This window comes from Borostomias antarcticus (genome assembly GCF_949987555.1).
Source record: "Borostomias antarcticus genome assembly, chromosome: 11".
In the NCBI taxonomy this organism is placed as follows: Eukaryota; Metazoa; Chordata; class Actinopteri; order Stomiiformes; family Stomiidae; genus Borostomias; species Borostomias antarcticus.
The window spans coordinates 19,267,442-19,287,441 of NC_140244.1; the positions used below are offsets into that span (position 1 = coordinate 19,267,442).

At 48.3% G+C, this 20,000-nt stretch overlaps 1 protein-coding gene across 1 annotated transcript in view; it reads right to left on the bottom strand.

Annotated features, from left to right (window-relative positions):
• tmcc1a (transmembrane and coiled-coil domain family 1a) overlaps window positions 1–20,000 on the bottom strand; it is a 31,481-nt gene that overhangs the window by 5,240 nt on the left and 6,241 nt on the right. Inside the window, 2 exon segments of the mRNA XM_084445917.1 lie at window positions 217–923; window positions 2,408–2,665. Of these exon segments, the coding sequence (XP_084302043.1) occupies window positions 217–923; window positions 2,408–2,665 (965 nt within the window).

Below are 20,000 nucleotides of genomic sequence, written 5' to 3' on the forward strand. Positions count from 1 at the left end.
TTCTGGATTCCTTTGAACAAGGGACTTTTCCCTGGCCACGGTTACCCTTTGCTGACTAAAAATGGGGTTTCTTGTTCTAAACCCGCATGACAATGATGCATAATGATCTCTCTCTCTCTGTAATCAGCTCCTTCCTTTATCTCTCTGTGTAATCATCTCCTTCCTTGTTTATCTTCAGTGTCTTATCATCTAAATGAGCTGTGTCACAGTGTGTACCTGAAGCGTTCCTCCTGCAGCGCCTGCATGATGACGGTGTAGTCCCTCTGATAGTGGCTCTTCAGGCCCTCCAGGCTCTCCTCCAGACGTGCCTGGCCCTCCCTCAGCTCCTGCACCTCCTGCAGCAGCATGTCCATGCCCGAGCTCTGGCTCCTCTCCAGGGTGTTGCCCTTGGAGCTAGGCGGGCCCCCGGGGGCCCCCGTCGTGCTGTTGGCCCCCGCCGAGCCCGACGTGGCGCTGGAGCAGTCGTCCTCGCTCCCGTACTTGGGGCTGGCCAGGAAGTGGTGCTGCGTGCCGCCGGCGCTGCACAGCGCCCGGCCCCCGGCGCCCGCCACGCCCCCCTCCTCCCCCCCCGAGGGGTCGTCCAGGGAGTCCTTGAGGGAGGGGATGTTGTCGGCGCTGCCGAACTTGTTGCGGATGAGCGAGGCGATCTCCCGGGGCTTGGAGACCACGGCGCCGGCGGCCGAGTGCGTGGCCTGGGAGATGCTGGAGAGGCCGCCCTTGACGCTGTCCACCACGCCCTCGCTGAAGCCCGTCACCTTGGCCCCCACGTCCTTCAGGCCCTGCTGCATGTCCCGCAGGACGTCTTTGGGCTGCCGGGGGATGCCGTTGTGCTCCACCTCGCGCAGCTTGCGGTGGTAGTGCTCCAGCTTCCTCTGCAGCTGCTGGATGGTCTGGGCCGACTTCTGGTTCTTCTTCTCAAACACCTGGGAGGTTCACCGCACGACACACACAGGACACACACAGGAGACACACAGGAGACACGCAGGACACACACAGGACACAGTTCAGCTACTACAGCTGCATCGAAGAACATTTGAATATTGTGAAACTTAGTGAAACTTTCATATATTATAGATTCATTACACATGTAGTGAAATATTTCAAGGCTGATTGCCTCCATGCCGCGCTCCACATTGATGTGGTAATTTGTGCAAAAGGCGCCCCCACCAAGTATTGAGTGTATAAATGAACATACTGAACATACATACTGTACAATCATAAAGATTAAAACAAAAAAGGCTTGAAATATTTCACTTTGTGTAATGGATCTAGAATAGGCAAGGCAAGTTTATTTGTATAGCACATTTCAGGCAATTCAAAGTACTTTACACGAGACATTAAAAGCATCAAGACAAAGTGCAAGAAACACATAAAAGGTAATATAAAATGAAATGCAAAAAAGGACATTTAAAACAAAATGCAGGAAAAATAAAATACAGGAATAAAAGTTACAATGAATAAATAATTATTTGATTTAATAAAAAGTAGCAGCAAAAAGAAAAAGTCTTCAGTCTTGATTTAAAAGAACTGAGAGTTGCAGCAGACCTGCAGTTTTCTGGAGGTTTGTTCCAGATATGTGGAACATAAAAACTGAAAGCTGCTTCTCCATGTTTTGTTTTAACTCTTGGGACAGAAAGCAGGCCTGTGCCAGACGACCTGAGAGGTCTGGATGCTTCATAACGTAGCAGCAGATCATAAATATATTTTGGCCGTAAACCATTCAGTGCTTAAACCATGAAAAGTATTTTATTATAAACCAACAGCAGTATTTTAGTCAAGAATTTAGTCAATTCTTTGACAGACAGGAAGACAGTGTTAAGACCTCAGAACTGGAGTGATGTGATCGACTTTCTTAGTCTTGGTGAGGACTCGAGCAGCAGCGTTCTGAATCAGCTGCAGCTGTCTAATTGATTTTTTAGAGAGACCTGTAAACACACTGTTACAGTAGTCGAGTCTACTGAAGATTAACGCATGGACAAGTTTTTCCAGATCCTGCTGAGACATAAATCCTTTAATCCTTGATATATTCTTCAGGTGATCGTAGGCTGACTTTGTAATTGTCTTAATGTGACTGTTGAAACTCAAGTCTGAGTCCATGACTACACCAAGATTTCTGGCTTCGTTTGTGGTTTTTAGCATTACTGATTGAAGCTGCAAAAGGACACATGAAAGAAAACATGAAAGTTTCACTATTTGAATTAAAATACTGAAAATAATCTCTAATAATCTTTTTCGCAATATTCTAATTTTCTGAGATGCAACTGTATACAAAACATGGGTCTGTTTAAGACACACAAAAAAAGACTTGAAAACGAAAAGAGAAGAAAAAGAAAAAGAAAAGATAAAAAGAGAATGGCGTTAAGGACAACGGGGTGTGGCGGGGTGTGGCGCGCTGAGCCTCCCTGACCTGTTTGATGCGGCTGCTCTGCTGCTTGTCTGCGTTGTTGGCCAGCTTGAGGTACTCGGCCACGTTGTCGTCTCTGGCCGTCTGCTCGATCTTGATCTGCTCTGTGAGCTTGAGGATCTTCTGCTGCAGCTGGGCGATGGCCTGCTTGGTGCGCTGGGGGTCCGGGGTGCCATCGTCGCCCCCGGTGAACGAGCCGTCCGCCCCGCACGGCGCGGCCAGAGGGGTCTGGGCCAAACCGCCCACATCCAACCGGTCAATCTGGGGGGGGAGGGGGGCAAACACATACAGAGTGAGCTGTGTGAGGTCAAGGGCCGGTAGATTAAATGAAGAACAAGAGTGGAAGTGACTCTTTGGTCATTCCTGAGGTTCTGCTGACGTTCCAGTCTGAGGAGAGAGAGTGTGTGTCAGCTCAGACGGCCATTGCCGGTCAGCTCTTTCTCTCATGTGTGATGCATGATCACCATATTAATAACACCCGAGGCACCGTGCACAGGAACAGGAAGCACAATAAAATTCCATTTCCTCCCATTCGGTATGTCCAGAGAGTAAAGGGTGATTGAATAGATAGAGCTGGATATGACTGATTTGACAGTCTGACTGACCTGATGGCACAGCCGAGAGTGTAGACTCTGTCGCTGTACCTACTGTATAGTGTATCTATCTATCTATCTATCTATCTATCTATCTATCTATCTATCTATCTATCTATAGTGGTTAGTCTAGTCAGTAGGAGCTCTTTAAGTTAATCTATTTGAGATAATATCATTGGACCTAAACCACTAGTTTGCATCCACTACAGTTTGACAGGATGTTGGATTTGCGATGACAGATTAGGACTACCTAATGAGTTAGTGTCGCCCAAACAACCCTCCACTACGACCGGTTTCTGTCTTGGCTTTTGGCTTTCTTATGTTAAAAACAAAGACACCATCTTACAGTAATGGGAATTTTAATTACAAATTCAAAATCTTGTACTGTAACCCCCTTGATTGTGAACCCTGGATAGAGTACAGCTCACTTCAAGAAAATAAATGGCATGGCCTGATCCCACATCTAATAAATGAATACTAATCCCCAGAGATTAATATCCATTCTCACCATAAGATTATCTGTAGGTGCAACGCGTGAAGACAGGACAGGGCTCGGCACGGACCCAGAAAGAGTGATGAACCGCGAGGATCATTCTCTAGTGACTGTAGGCTACATTGATCCCACATCATGTAACAGATGCGAATGAGATTCAGCTGTCAAATCGTAACCGGCTAGTGCTCGCGCACCGTAATAGGTCATAACAATTACCCCCCTGTCGCTCACCTGCGTGCGCGAGAATGACTAATCGATGACAAGACACCCCTGTAACAGCCAAATAATTGCATAACGATTGAAAACCCATCGCATCCGGTATACCCATTTTATTAAACTTCAGTAGGCTACGTTAACCTAAAAAAGGATAGTCAATTCTCGATATCTAGCCCATTATCTTAAGAATAGAGACAAAAATAGCAAAGCAGTCCATCTCTCACCTTGCCATTCGCCAAACGGAGCATTTGTTCCCAGTGCATTTTCCCAAAAGGCGAATACAGTTGTATTTTCATTAGTACAAGAGCTTTTAATTAGTCCAAGAAAGCGCTATCTGCCGATATACATGCCCCGCTCTGAGGCTCCGTCGTTCGCTCACTCCGAGCAGCCAAACTTGTGAGAGACAGCGGGCTACCTGAGTCTGCTCCTCTCGCGAGGCTCCTCCCCTGGTCCCTCCCACCCCCCCCCCCCCCCCTACCCGTTGGTGACATCATCCCCTGAGCTTGCAACAGCCTTGAGCAATGCTAAAGTTGCTCCTACGTCAATCATTCAGGCCGCGCATCCTGAAACAGGAATTTGGTCAGGGAAATTTCAAACGACCCTGTATTTAGCTTAAAAAAAAAAGAAAAAAAAGAAGAAAAGTTGCATGTTGCGTCAGCCTCATGTCGACTTAGATAATAATCAGGCTTGTTCCAGTAGCTTAGGCTAGGCTACTTCTTTATATATATATATTTTTTTTTAATGCATCATGTTCTCCAGATCAGATAAAAAGCTATATTTCTCAACTTAACACTTGCACAATGTAGGCCTACATGCCTACTGCTCATGTCAATGTCAAACTACTCCAACCGAAAAGACAAAACAAAATTCATATTTTGCCCTTCATAGATAAACCTAGCCTATTTATGGAAACACAACCCCGGGATATATAACTATTTACATAAAAAAGACCCAAATATGTGGTTCCTTATCTCTTTGTGAAAACAGAGCTTGAGATAAGAGCCGCTGTAATTGAGGGAGGAGAAACCGAGACTGGGGGCAGAACAATAGTCTACAGGCAGGGTGTGTGTCAAATCTGTCTCCTTACTGTCCCAGCCAGCCATGAGAGGGTGACTGCAGGGCTAGATAAACCAGTCTGACACACACACACACACACACACACACACACAGACACACGCACACACACCGACACACGCACAGACACACACAGACACACGCACACACACAGACACACGCACACACAGACACACACAGACACACGCACACACACAGACACACGCACACACACGCACACACACAGACAAAGGGCACATTTTGGTTGACAGGTATATTTTACAAGAACAGTGCATTTTGTGCTGGAACGGTCTGGTTTTAACTTTGTTGGTGCCACTAAATGAGTGCACCATTAAAAGCGACAAGACAGGATGTGAGTTTAAATACCACACTTAAATTTCATAATACTCAAAAGCGAATATCAATTGTGTAATACGCCACGGTGACTGTAGCCATGACTCAACGGCAAAACACAACATTCCAGTGAGATGGTCTCACAATGTGGTCAGTAAACTGAGTATGTCCATACTCCACTACAACAGCGACAGGTGCGTATGAAAAAGTCCCCTCTGATGAGAAGTCGCGTTGCTGGCTGACAGAGCGCTGAATCAGAGCACCAGAGTGGAACGCTATGCAGCGTGACGCGTGGCTCGCCAGCGGGAACTGCGGGATGACTGTCGGCCCGTAGCCACCTGTCCCCAAACGTAAACACGGCGTTGAGGTCACTTGTTTAGCGTTGAGCTGAACGCTTCTCCTCACGAGAGGATGCCGGATTATGGCTCCATCCGTTCGTACTCGTAGTGTGGCTTTGCATAGATTGGTCTATAATTAAATAGACCAATTAAATGAAATTAAATAGTCATGGTCTAAACCTGAACACTGACTCCCCACTGCACACCGACAGTGTTCGCTAGCAGTCCTATATTAACGCAGACCAGGGAAATGGCGCATAGGCCTGGGCTGAGTTTCCCGGAGGCATCGTAGCTCTACGTTCATCGCAAGCTACGGCGTTCATCGTAGCGCTACGATGCCTCTGGGAAACGCAGCCCTGTACTGCGATGCAGAGAAGCGTAGACGGCTCCTCACGATAAGAAAGCTCAGCGTCGGGCCACGCTGACACTGAGTAACCCATCCCCATAAACCTGCCCCTATTTCCACTACTCAGTGGAAAGTTATACAAGGCATTACCGTGTCACCCACAGACACAATGTTTTATCTGATACGCTGAGGTCAGGATCAAAGATCCAACAGGTGAGCCCATCAGCAGGGTGAAGTTCAGCCATTAACGCGTTATCAGATTCTAGTAACATCGAACTAGGCGACAGTACTGAGCACCATGCAGGGAGCTTGTCCTGAGTCCAGTATCTGATTAATTTAATGGCTAATCATATCTTATCTTGAATAATTATGTTAGTCAGGTCAGTCCTTATATTAGCTCTCTCCCATGCAGAGAGCTACACTGATGTCTCACCTCCTCGCTTCTGACGCTTCTGAGAAAAGTGTCATGAGAGATAACGCCACAGGAGGAACAGAGAACAGAGCAGGGTTTCCAGAGTGTGAGGAGAACCCAGAGGGTCGCTGTAACCCCGAATACAGGGGGGAACCGTCGGACAGCGACACAGAGAAAACAGGAACCCACTCAGGTTCTCAGTGGGAATTAGAAGAACAGGAACTAATGAGGCAAGAAGCGCTTGTTACAGAACCCCACCTCTCTCTCTCTGTCTCTCTCTCTCTCTCTCCCTCTCTCTCTCTCTCTCTCTCTCTCACACACACACGCACACACACACACGCAGACACACACACACAACCCCAGCTCAAAGCCACACTGTAATACTGTTGACTCTAAATAACCACTGGTCACATTATCTGAGCATGCAGAATGAAATAAACTCTAGGGTCCTAAAATAAACATAAGAACAAGAAAACTGATTTCATATTCTAAGTTAGAATAGTTGCTCTGAAGCTAAACCAATGATCTACGGTGAATACTGACTACATGAGGTAGAAGGAACGTGCTTCACAGACCAGAACCAGACTCAATAACATTGACCGGACCTTGTCTTGATGTAGATCAATCGGCCCGGGACGAAGCTGCTTAGACTGTTTGTGTTCCTGCCCGATCAGAACATCTCTGAGTGAACTGGACCCGAACCCGTCGCCTTCAACTGACAAAACACACCAAACAGTCGGAGAGAAGCAGGGGAGGATGGAAGAGGAGGTGGCGCGCGGGGCGGGAGAGGGCTGGGAAAGAGAAGAGGCTTCCGTACTCAACCCTCCAAAATGAACACCATCCCTCCTGGGTCACCGTGGAACTTTATATCACACATGATTAACGCCGACAGGAACGTGATCGCTGTGAGTACCGCTCAGCTAACAAACCTCACCATTCCCATTCCCATTTAATGTCACTTGAACAAAGGCACAGAGCACCGTGACTGTTTGGTTCAAACGGACCTTATTGAATGTACTGTATGAATCCTGTAGATTCAGAATTCTCCCTGGATACAAACCAGCTCAATGTGGACTAGGGATGTTAATAGTTAATCGACTATTGTCGATAAGAATTTACTCGAGTAAGATTTGGTTACTCGATTAATTGCTTGTTAATGGAACAGAACTTTTTTTTCAACGTTTTCAACGGGACTTGCGTGAAATGTAATCATGATTTAAGGTCTGACTGTACATGAGGACGCCACGCCATGTAGTGAAGGCTAATTGGGATGCTGGGAAATTTCAACGACACAGCGGAAGAAGACACAAAAATTAAGCGAGCAAAGCGCAGTCCGGCGCGGGACGTTCTTATCAATTAATCGACTATCGTTTGTTAAGGTTAACAGTTATCGATTAATGAAATTCCTTGAAATTTGCAACCCTAATGTGGACAGGACATTCATGGCAGAGCCGGCGTCTAAAGGAAGTCTGCAGAGATGAGGGAGGGAGGACCCTCTCAGAATGGGCTGAGGTCTCGGTGTTCCTCTCTCTGCCAAGCACCAAGTCCTCCCTCTCTCCTCTCCTCTCCGACTCCTCTCTCTCCCCTCTTCTCTCCTCATGGACTCAGTTCCCACCCAGCCGTGCCAAATTAAGCAGCTCTGATATTGACACAAAAGACCAGTTTTTGATGGAAATCCGCTTTTTTGTTTCTATAAGGGGATCCAATTTGGCAACAATGAGGCCCATTCAACAGCTATGGACAATTACATAACTCTGGGTTACGCTGTGCAAGCTGCGATTTACTTGATAACACAAACACACACACAAACACACACAAACACACACACACACACACACACACACACAAAGACACACACACACACGCACACACACACAAACTCTGTCCAAGCTCGCCAGCAGCAAACTTTTGTTGTGTGTAGGAATTCAGCGGGTCTGAGAAAAGCCTGTTGTGTCCACTTCCAACAGAGAAAAAAAACTCACACCAACAGCTAAACGCCAACCCTTGAAAAAAAACTGTGTGCCCCCCCCCCCCCCCCCCCCCCGCCATCACAACACAGGCATTCAGTCCCAATGACGTCACAAACAAAGTCCTCAAAGTCCTCACCAGGCCTCTCAGTCCTGGGCTTTGGGCCCCCACCAAAATTCACAGCTTTCAAAGCTCTGAAATTCCGTCTGTTGTGTCAAAATGTCCTGTATCAGGCGCAAATTAGCCTAATCCACACACACAGATCCTACTGTACAGTATGACAGATGAACACGGTTTACTGTAGGTGATACAGTACAGTATATGCATGACATACACATACGAGAATACAAAGACCAAGAAACATGTGACCATAAAACTAATATCAAAATGCCTTTGGATGTAAGGACACCGCTGTGAGTTCATCCAATCATACGCTGACAGCTGGATACAGACAAACACACACACACACAAACAAACAAACAAACAAACAAACAGATAAACTGATACAGACAAACACACACACACACACACACACACACAGACACACACACACACACACACACACACACACACACTTGTGCTATACAGGTGGGACTCACGGCAGTGGGGCTGGGAGGTGGCGAGGGGTCAGCAGCTACGAGGTGTAAGATGACCTCCATGGCGCGCGGGGGGGGGGGGGGGCTCGTACGCGGGCCTCAGCGGGGGCCGCCCTCTCCGGGGCGCGCCATGGGCGCGCCGCCAGCCCAACTCATCACGCCGGACACGCTCCCCGTCCCCCTCACACAAAGTCCACGGTACAAAAGGTTCCACTTCACAAACGGTCCGGCGGAGTCCACAGGGACAGAGTGGTGCAGTCAGCCGGTGGATAAACTATCTGGACTCCTCGGAGGCGGAGTCTACTGACCGGCCCGGCTCTGTCTGAGGGGAGGGAACAGAGTCCATCCGGGGGAGGGGGGGGGGGTCTGTCTGCTTCGTCCAGCCCCCCAACCCAGCAGCCCCTCTCAGCCCCCACCCTGCGCAGGGTGGAGTCCAGCCAGCGCCGAGCCTATGGAACACGCGCACGCTTCAGTGGACACGCCGCCCTCTCTACAGGCGCAGCGTTCCTGGAAGAACAGGCGGTTCCGGGAGCGTCAGGTCAACCCCACAGCGCCCCCCCCCACACACACACACACACACACACTGGGAACGGCAGAACTGACAGAGTTAAACAGAACCAGGAGCCGGCCACAGAGGAACGCGCGGTGTTAACTGTTCTGAGAGTCTGCGGGAAAGAAAATCCACTGAGGGAGAGAGAGGGAGAGAAAGAAAGAGAGAGAGAGAGAGAGAGACCTAGAGGGACGGATGTGAGGGGAGCGGGGGAGCAAGGAGGAGAAAAGAGCCCACCAGGAGCTGTCAGAGAGAGAGAGAGAGAGAGAACGAGAGAGGGAGTGAGGGAGTAAAGGGGGAGTGAATGCCAGGGAGAGGGGGTTGCGTGTGGTGGAGGTGGGGGGGGGTCTTTTCTTCGGTTGGGTTTTCTAGGCCAACTCCATGTAGAAATGGCGGAAAAACCTAATGCTCAATTCAATAATTATCTTTCACAGCTTGATTGTCCTGGCCAATCAGGATTGAGGGCCATCGCACTCGAAACCAATCACCTCAAGAACAATGCATGACTCATCCAATGAAGTTCTATGAGATAAAACTCAGCTGGTCACCAATCACACCCTGCATAGCCTGACCAAAGAAATCCCATATAGAGAGTTTTTAAGGGAGCCAATAACCTCCTACAATACAAAGTGCCAACAGCCATAACAGCTATGATGCCAACAGACACGAAACCGCAACCACACTATTGTCCATTTGTTCTTGTGACAACGGACAGTATTGTATATTATTTGTCTCTGAAGAAGCGAAACTCTTTCTCTCTCTCAGCTTGTCTCTCTCAACCATAAACCCCCGATTAGGCTACATGGTCATATGATCAACAGGGCAGCAATTCCAATGTGTAAGGAACAGTGTGTGTGTGTGTGTGTGTGTGTGTGTCCATGTGTGTGTGCGTGTGTTTATATACAACTGTTCACAACCAATTAGGAGGAGAAGCGAAGCGGAACATGGAGGCAGAGCAGAGCAGCGGCTGTCAGAGAGCTTCTGTAGAGAGACAAGCTGAGAGAGAGAGATGCTGAGAGAGAGAGAGACTAGCTGAGAGCGAGAGAGAGGCTAGCTGAGAGACTATCTGAGAGAGAGACAAGCTGAGAGAGACAGAGAGAGAGAGAATAGCTGAGAGAGAAACTATCTGAGAGAGACTAGCTGAGAGAGAGAGACAGTAAGAGAGAGAGAGAGACTAGCTGAGAGAGAGAGACTATCTGAGAGAGAGAGACAAGCTGAGAGAGAGAGACTAGCTGAGAGAGAGACAAGCTGAGAGAGAGACTGAGAGAGAGAGACAAGCTGAGAGAGACTAGCTGAGAGAGAGAATAGCTGAGAGAGAAACTATCTGAGAGAGACTAGCTGAGAGAGAGAGACTAGCTGAGAGAGAGAGACTAGCTGAGAGAGAGAGACTAGCTGAGAGAGAGAGACTATCTGAGAGAGAGACAAGCTGAGAGAGACTAGCTGAGAGAGAGAATAGCTGAGAGAGAAACTATCTGAGAGAGACTAGCTGAGAGAGAGACTAGCTGAGAGAGAGAGACGTTAAGAGAGAGAGACTAGCTGAGAGAGACTATCTGAGAGAGAGACTAGCTGAGAGAGAGACTATCTGAGAGAGAGAGACAAGCTGAGAGAGAGAGACTAGCTGAGAGAGACTATCTGAGAGAGACAAGCTGAGAGAGAGACTAGCTGAGAGAGACTAGCTGAGAGAGAGAGAATATCTGAGAGAGAGAGAAAGAGAGAGAGACTAGCTGAGAGGAGAAAGAGACTAGCTGAGAGAGACTAGCTGAGAGAGAGACTAGCTGAGAGAGAGAGACTAGCTGAGAGGAGAGAGAGACTAGCTGAGAGAGAGAGACTATGGAGATGGAGGAGGGGAGGGAGGGAGGGAGGGAGGGAGAAGGGAGGGAGGAGGGGATGGAGGGAGGAAGATATGGAGAAGGGGAGGGAGAGAGGGAGGGAGGGAGGAGGGGAGGGAGGAAGATATGGAGGAGGGGAGGGAGAGAGTGAGGAGGGGAGGGAGGAAGAGATGGAGGAGGGGAGGGAAAAAGGGAGGGAAGAGGGGAGGGAGGGAGGAGGGGAGGGAGAAAGGGAGGGAAGAGGGGAGGGAGAGGGGAGGAGAGGGAGAAAGGGAGGGAGGAGGGAGGGAGGAGGGGAGTGAAAATGAATACAGGCTTTAATGAAGTGGAGGGGTGTGAGAGCCAGGACCCTGAGAGAGAGGGGGTAGTTTAGGGGAAAGGTGGCTTGCATAAGAGCAGGCCTCAGCCCCTCTGAGTGTGTGTGTGTGTGTGTGTGTGTGTGTGTGTGTGTGCGTGTAAAGAATGAAAGGAAGCACATGGCTGCTTGCAGGGTTTATATCCCCCCTGCACCATTATAGACAGAGTGCTTTAGTCAAGCTGCCTATACATCATTAAGGCAATATTCTCTTTAGCTATCAGTCCAGTGTCCATGACAGCCATTGACCTCTGACCTCCATAGCACATTTCATCATCATTCCAGTCCACGTGCTATCTCCTCATTCAAACAAGGTCAGTTAAACCGGCTTACACTCACACACACACACACACACACACACACACACACACACACACACAATGACATACTCGCCACGAGGAATGCAAACACACACACATGGCGTGGAACAAAGGCAGGCCCAACCCCGTGTTGACTTACTCCCCGGCCTAATTGAAACGTCAGTCACCCTGGGAAAACCTGCGGCCGAGTCGGTCGGACAGGTTTCCACGCAGGTGCTTTTGGAGGTGACATCATGCAGGGCCTATACGTTCTCCCTCCCCGAGCTCGGGTTCCCCCCCCAGGCCAGGGCCCCGTCTCTTATGGGCTCCGGGTGTCACTCATCCAGGGACTGTCGAGAGCTATAGGGTGACTCAGGGATTCCAAGGACTCCACAATGAATTCCTGAGTGATATGAGTCTTAGTAGGATTCCATGAATAGCGGTTTGATGAGGTAAGTCTTGACTGTAGGGGGGGTGGGCGTTTTTTTTTCTTTCTAGACATCAAGGTGCTTAAGCGAAAGGTGTGCAATTGTGTGTGTGTGTGTGTGTGTGTGTGTGTGTGTGTGTGTGTGTGTGTGTGTGCAGGACATGTGTGTGTTTCTGTGTGTGTGTATTTATATCGGGTCAGAGTGAAAAGAAAAACAATCCTCCAAACTGTTCTCATAAGCCTTTGTCTCGTCTCACTTGATGGGTTTGTGGGAGATTCAGCTGCTGGAGCAGAATCAAGACTGTGAGAAGAGAGACAGTATCAGGGCCTCCTGAACAATACCTTCCCCATAGGACACCGTCCCTGTACCAGTGTCCAAGTGCCGCCCCTGTCTCTGTCTCTGTCCCTGACTCTGTCCCTGACAATGTCCATGTCTCTGTCCCTGACTCTGTCCATGTCTCTGTCCCTGACTCTGTCCATGTCTCTGTCCCTGACTCTGTTCATGATTCTGTCCCTGGCTCTGTCCATGTCTCTGCCCCTGGCTCTGTCCCTGACTCTGTCCATGTCTCTGTCCCTGACCCTGTCCACGATTCTGTCCCTGAATCTGTCCATGTCTCTGTCCCTGACCCTGTCCATGATTCTGTCCCTGACTCTGTCCATGTCTCTGTCCCTGACTCTGTCCCTGTCTCTGTCCATGTCTCTGTCCATGTCTCTGTCCCGGACTCTGACTCTGTCCCTGTCTCTGTCCATGTCCCTGAGTCTGTCCATGTCCCCAGCCCATCCTCTCTACTGCCCCCCCCCCCTCTCCTCCATCCATCCAGCCTTATTATCAGTAACATAAACCACATAAACCACAGGGCAGATTATTCCCACAGAGCCTCATGACTGAGGGGAGGTCTTCTTGGCCAACCCAAACACTGGCATCCACAAGGCCATGCAGGAGTAAACACAAACACAAACACACACACACACACACCACAACAAAAGAGACAGAGGATTACTACTCATTCCCATCCTCGGGGCTAACAACGCTTCTACAACAACCACGCAAACTCAAGGATGGCTGACTGGGTGGGTCCAGCAGGAAGAGGAAGAACACAACCAGCATCTGAGACACACTTAAGGAAAACAGAGCTACTGTACTGAACGTCCAGGTTACACGTGCGCAAAATACACATCCTGTCAGAAATTACGGTCACAAGGAGGTGATCTGTGGCGTGTGTGTGTGTGTGTGAGTATTTACCATGTGTTGGGTATGGGGCAGTGTTCATGTACACACATGACTATATGAGGGTATGCCTGTGAACGTGTGTGTGGGTAAGAACATACAAGATATGCATGTTCTACACACTCTTGCTTGTGTGTATGTATGTATGTATTTCTGTATGTATGTATGTATGTATGTATGTATGTGTGTGTGTGTGTGTGTGTGTGTGTGTGTATGTATGTATGTATGTATGTATGTATGTATGTAGTTATGTATGTGTGTATGTATTTCTGTATGTATGTATGTATGCATGTATGCATGCATGTATGTGTGTATGAGTGTATGTGTGCGTGTGTGTTAACGTCAATGTGTGAGTGTGTTGGACACACCCCCCCTGGTTCTGGCCCGTGTCTGCTGGACCGGCGCCTGTTTACACCCGACCCATCCTGCTTATGCAACGCGGGGGCCCAGGGGGCCGCTGGGGCACAATGCAGCGCTGGTGTACGATACAGCCTGTACCATGGGAAGTGTGCTGGCCTGAGCCGGCTGCCAGCCCATTCATGGAGCAGGAAGGCAGGGATGGCAGGACAATCCCCTCGTTAGGCTTGACAGGTGCCCTGGACGCTGGGGGAGGGACCTGTGGGGCTGGAGGCGGGGCTTGGGAATGTGGGGGGGCTGGGGCTGGGGCTAGGGGACTGGGAGGGCGAGAAGAAACCTATCGGGAAGAACCGGCGCAGTGGGATCCGGGCCAACGGTCTCCCCCTACAGGTGGGCTGGGGGAAGGCTGAGGGAAGAGCGCCCTCTAGTGAGAACACCACGCAACTGCGCTGAAGATGTGTAGTCACACATAACACAGGTCGTTTTTGCACTCTGGCAGCTAACATCTAAGCTACCATCATCAACAAATAATATTATGGTGAATGGGGAAGGAAAATGAAAGGATTAACTTGCATTATGAAAACATAATTAATGAAAACATATTGCACCACAAACTCAGCAACGTCGGAGGGAGTGGAAAGAAGGGTGAGTTACTTCAGACTATTGAGATGCTCTCACACACCCAATCCACTAGGTGGTGCTAGAGGACCTACTAACCGAATGGCAATCCCTGTTGCCAGTGAAAAAGACTGGTTTCGGGTTTTACATCTGGACATACAGTACACACAGGCACAGAGTAACACACATATTCCCAAGGACCCTATCCCAGAATTCCTTTGTTATGAGTAGTCAGGTCTGCGGTCCTGACCGAAGTCATTTCCTGCACCATTTCCTGTCAACATCCCCTCTCTTATATCGTGACATTCTTCCGTTATAGCCGCTCCTGTAAAATATTTCATACACAAGTAAACACTCTTTACATAACTTTATTGAAACCCTGCATGTGGACATAACATCTGCACAGGTGTCTACAAAGCAGGGAGGAGGATGTTGGATAATAAATTAGTTTAAAGACATGGAAAGATGGACTGAGGCCATGAACGAGAGCAGAGACGTAATATGAACTCTGGTCTAAACCAAGGTGAGACCAAGTGCATGTTTTATCTGCAAGATAAGATACTGTTGAAGCCGAGGGAACAGAGGAGAGATAGTGACAGATGAGAAGAATGACATCTTCTATGACTGTGAGATAGTGGGCATTACTGTGCAGAGTACAGCGAAAGAACCTCAATCCCTGAGGACAGAATCCTGGAAAACCCTCTGTTCCTGCTGTCATTTTGGCTTTGTCATTTCAGGCTTTCTGATTGGAGGACAAGGAGCTACTGTAGCACACAGTAGCAGGATTGTGATTGGTGGATGTATTGTAGAAAATGAGTGAGTGTGACGGGTCGGACTACAGTTACTGACGGAGACAGAAAATGATGGTTGCCGGGATAGCATGATTGGCTGTAGAGTTTTGAACGTGTGTGTGTGTGTGAGAGAGAGAGAGAGAGAGAGAGAGAGAGAGAGAGAGAGACAGAGTGTGTGTGAGTTATCCTGTGGGTTAACTGGGTCAGTGGAGCAGAGCTGAGCTGAGCGATCTATAGCCTCATCAATTATTCATCAAACACACACACACACACACACACACACACACACACACACACACACACACACACACACACACACACACACACACACACACACACACACACACACACACACACACACACACAGGGAATGGCATTACTGACAGAGAAGCAGACTGCCCTCTCTGTCTGTCTGTCTGTCTTCCTCTTGTTCACAGTTCACACACCAAATGGTAGATCCGTACTGCAACAGCTAAAAAAGCAATACCATACACACCGACGAGAACGGACACAGACACGAACGCACGCACACACACACACACACACACGCACACACACCTACACACACATTACTGCTTAAAGAGGAAGGACCAGCTGTGGCTCAAAAATAACCCCACAAAGGATGACCCATAGTGGCAAACAGAGCTACCGTAAACACACACACACACACACACACACACACACACACACACACACGTCAAACATGTATTCCACACATTTGAATACCCCTGAAAAATGAACCTGACCTGTGCTACTTCATGAGAGAGGACTATTCATAGCTGAGCAGTGAGAAACGCAGAGGACAGAGGCTCCGCCCCCTCCCCCAGATTAGAACACCTACTGCACCAACCTGGAATAACGGGTCATGAGGAGTTGATGTCCCTTCCTGCACCCTCCCACAGAGACAACACTGTCACTGCCCCCCCCCCCCCCCTCTCTCTCTCTCTCTCTCTCCTCCACCCTCCACAGAGACAGCACTGTCCCTCTCTCTCTCCTCCACCCTCCCACAGAGACAACACTGTCACTGTCCCTCTCTCTCTCTCTCTCTCCTGCACCCTCCCCAGAGACAACACTGTCCCTCTCTCTCTCCTCCACCCTCCCACAGAGACAACACTGTCCCTCTCTCTCTCCTCCACCCTCCCACAGAGACAACACTGTCACTGTCCCTCTCTCTCTCTCCTGCACCCTCCCCAGAGACAACACTGTCCCTCTCTCCTCCTTAGGTCCAACACTGCCCCCCCCATCTCTCTCTCTCTCTCTCTCTCTCTCTCTCTCCTGCACCCTCCCCAGAGACAACACAGTTCCTCTCTCCTCCTTAGGTCCATCACTGCCCCCCCCATCTCTCTCTCTCTCTCTCTCTCCTCCACCCTCCACAGAGACAACACTGTCACTGTCCCTCTCTCTCTCTCTCTCTCTCTCCTCCACAGAGACAACACTGTCACTGTCCCTCTCTCTCTCTTTCATCACCCTCTCTCTCTCTCCTCCACCCTCCACAGAGACAACACTGTCACTGTCCCTCTCTCTCTCCCTCTCTCTCTCTTTCCTCCACCTTCCACAGCTCCAACACTGTCCCTCTCTCCTCCTCAGGTCCAACACTGTCCCCGTCCTGGTTTAGGGTCAAAGCCACACCACGGCAAATCGCCACCGTCCGTTCCCGCGCCACGCTTTTGAAATATGACTGATTTTACAGAAAAATTAAATGAGACGTTTGTTATTTGTTTTAAATCAGTGAATCAAATAATTTACTAAACGAAAAGGCCAGTTATTAAAGGATTGAAACTTTTTATTAGGACTATATATATCTATATATATATATTAGAAATAACCTGTACAATGTGTGTAGTGGTGGCCGCACAATGATTTTCTAATTCAATTTTTTCCTGTAAATACATAAAGTAAAAACAACAGATGTCTATGTCCACACATTAGCTATTTCCAGTGTCTGTAGTGTCGGCAAATATCGTAATGACTCACAGCAATAGCCTACCATAAAATGCTAAAAATCAGGGGCTTTCACCAATATCAAATACCTAATATTATCCAATAATAGGCTATTTAAACAAATAAACAATTGACAAGACTCAAAACTTAAGGTCTGTTTATTGCCATGTATCTGGTTCACACATACTAGGAATGTGACTAGAGTTAAGGAATGATAGGACCGGGTGCAGGACAGGACAGGAGAGGACAGGACAGGGTGCAAGACAGGACAGGACAGGACAGAGTGCAGGACAGGACAGAACAGGACAGGACAGGGTGCAGGACGGGACAGGACAGGACAGGACAGGGTGCAGGACGGGACAGGACAGGACAGGGTGCATGACGGGACAGGACAGGACAGGGTGCAGGACAGGACAGGACAGGACAGGGTGCAGGATGGGACAGGACAGTGCAAAGACATGAAGTGCAAAACAGTACAAAAAACTAAATACAAATACAAAATACCAAAAATCAGTGCAACAAAATGCAGTGCAATGTGCAAATTACGATATACTGTTAAAAAGTTAAAATAAAAGTAAAAGGGAAGGCACAATTTCAATATAAACACATATACAGAATGGGGTGTGGTGAGTGTGTGTACTATACAGTACAGTGTGTGCAGAGTGTAGTGTGGTGGGTGAGCGGTGTTTCAGTATGTACAGTGAGTGCAGTGTGTGTGTGTGTATGTGTGTGTGGGTGTGTGTGTGCCGTTAAGGTAAGTGGAACAATCATCAATGTGCAAGTGGTGCAGGGGTATAGAGTCAGTGTGTGGGGGGGGGGGGCATTGTGGGGGGACACGAGCCTTGTTCATGAGTCTGATGGCCGTGGGAAAGAAGCTGTTTTTTGTGGCGTGTGGACCCGGTCCCGATGGACCGCTGTCTCCTGCCAGAGGGGAGTGGGTCAAAGAGACTAGCACACATGGTTGCAACACACTTTATTTGGCCTCTAGCAAGGGAAGTCCAGCATCTGTTTTTGAAAACAAAATAGTCTGTTCTGACTCAGAGCCCCAAAACCTGTTCTAAAGTAGAAGGAGAATTTAACTTTTCACGATGGGACAGGGAAACAGGCCTAAAGGAAAGAATTGTGATTACAATTTTGTGAGCGCAAACTTTTCTGACTCAGCAGCAAACCGTCAAAATGTTAGACAAACAGAAAGAGTGTAATAGTTGTGGGTGTGAATTGTACTGCATAAATAACCACCAATGGAAACTGCTGGGTTCGTTCTCATAACTTAAAGATGTGTCTAAAAGTGCACATACAGTATCCTCAAAATATAGCCTACATGCTGCAGAAAATAGGCTTTCTCTCTATTCCATCCAGTATTCTCTCTTAAACAAAGTGGCACACTGCGTTATATGAAGGCACATTGTGTTTTTACAGTCAATTTAGTTTTTCAGCATGAGGTACTGTAGACTACTCAATGCTGCAGGTTGAAGGAATACGCAATTTACAGGATAAACGTTCATTTGATATGAACTGAACGTTGGAATGTCCGGATTTAGGTATAAACCATCCCTATAAATGATTAAAGGCATTAACACATAGCTCCCTATAAACTATGAAAGGCATTCGGCTATTTCAATGGCATTAACACATATGTAAAGTAATATTTACAGGACAATATGCCCCCCCCCCCACACACACAGCTACAACACTGTCCCTTTCTCCTCCTCCACCAACGCCCCTGTCCCTCTCTCTCTCCCCCTCTCTCTCCTCCTCCACAGCTCCAGAACAGTCCTTTTCCTCCTCTACCCTCCTACAGTTCCAACACACACACACTCTCTCTCTCTCTCTCTCTCTCCCCCTCTCTCTCTCTCTCTCCTCCACCTGCCACTCCTCTTCTCCTGTGTTTCACGCCTCCTCCCCGCTGAGTGAAACTGACTTGTTCTCACCCAGGACAGCCTGTCCTTCAGCTATTAGTTTCCGTGTGAGACAGAGTGTGCTGTGTGTGTGTGTGCATGTGTGTGTGTGTGTGCGTGTGTGTGCGTGGGAGCAGGGTAATCTGTTCTCACTGTATTGTTTGCCTAATAATGCCTTCTTGCCTTGGATAGGGCGTTGGCCTAGTCTAATTACTGATGAATATTCAGCAGCCTAATTAAACAGGCGGGAGCAACACTTCAAAGGGAACACACACACACACACACCCACCCACATTCATAGTGTTCAGACAGTACATTTATATATAAGATTAATTAGTACACATTCATTAGCCAACTAAAAACCGACTGACCCAATCTTTTTTGGAAATGAGAAGCAGGCTTAAGACCCGCCCTATTGATGCATCTGTTACCCAATAGCTTCCATCCTTTGTCCTGCGGTCCCGTCTATAATTAGCCTTATTGATAACTCTTCTCTCTCTGCTCTTACAAACCCCATCTCCTGTTCCCCTCGGACAAAACCGGCTGCTTGTTTCACATGCAATGCAATGCATGTGAACAGTATGGTTTTATGTGTGTGTGTGTGTGTGTGTGTGTGTGTGTGTGCTTGCATGCGTGCGTGTGTTTGAGGCATAGATAGAAGGGGTGAATAGTATGCAGGTTCATATACTCAGCAGTTCTTAAACCATACTGTATGCTAGCTACTGTGTACACAGTTCTTCTTGAATAACACTTATCCTCGACATTCATATTCATACCACACCCTCAAATAACACATACACACAGACACACACACACACGTGCAAACACACGATAACATCAAGAAGAGGAAACAGGAAACCACGTTGTGTCTTTCTGACCGAGAGACACTCGGAGATGACGGTGGGGGTTGAGGTTCTAGCTGAAGTCAGACTGA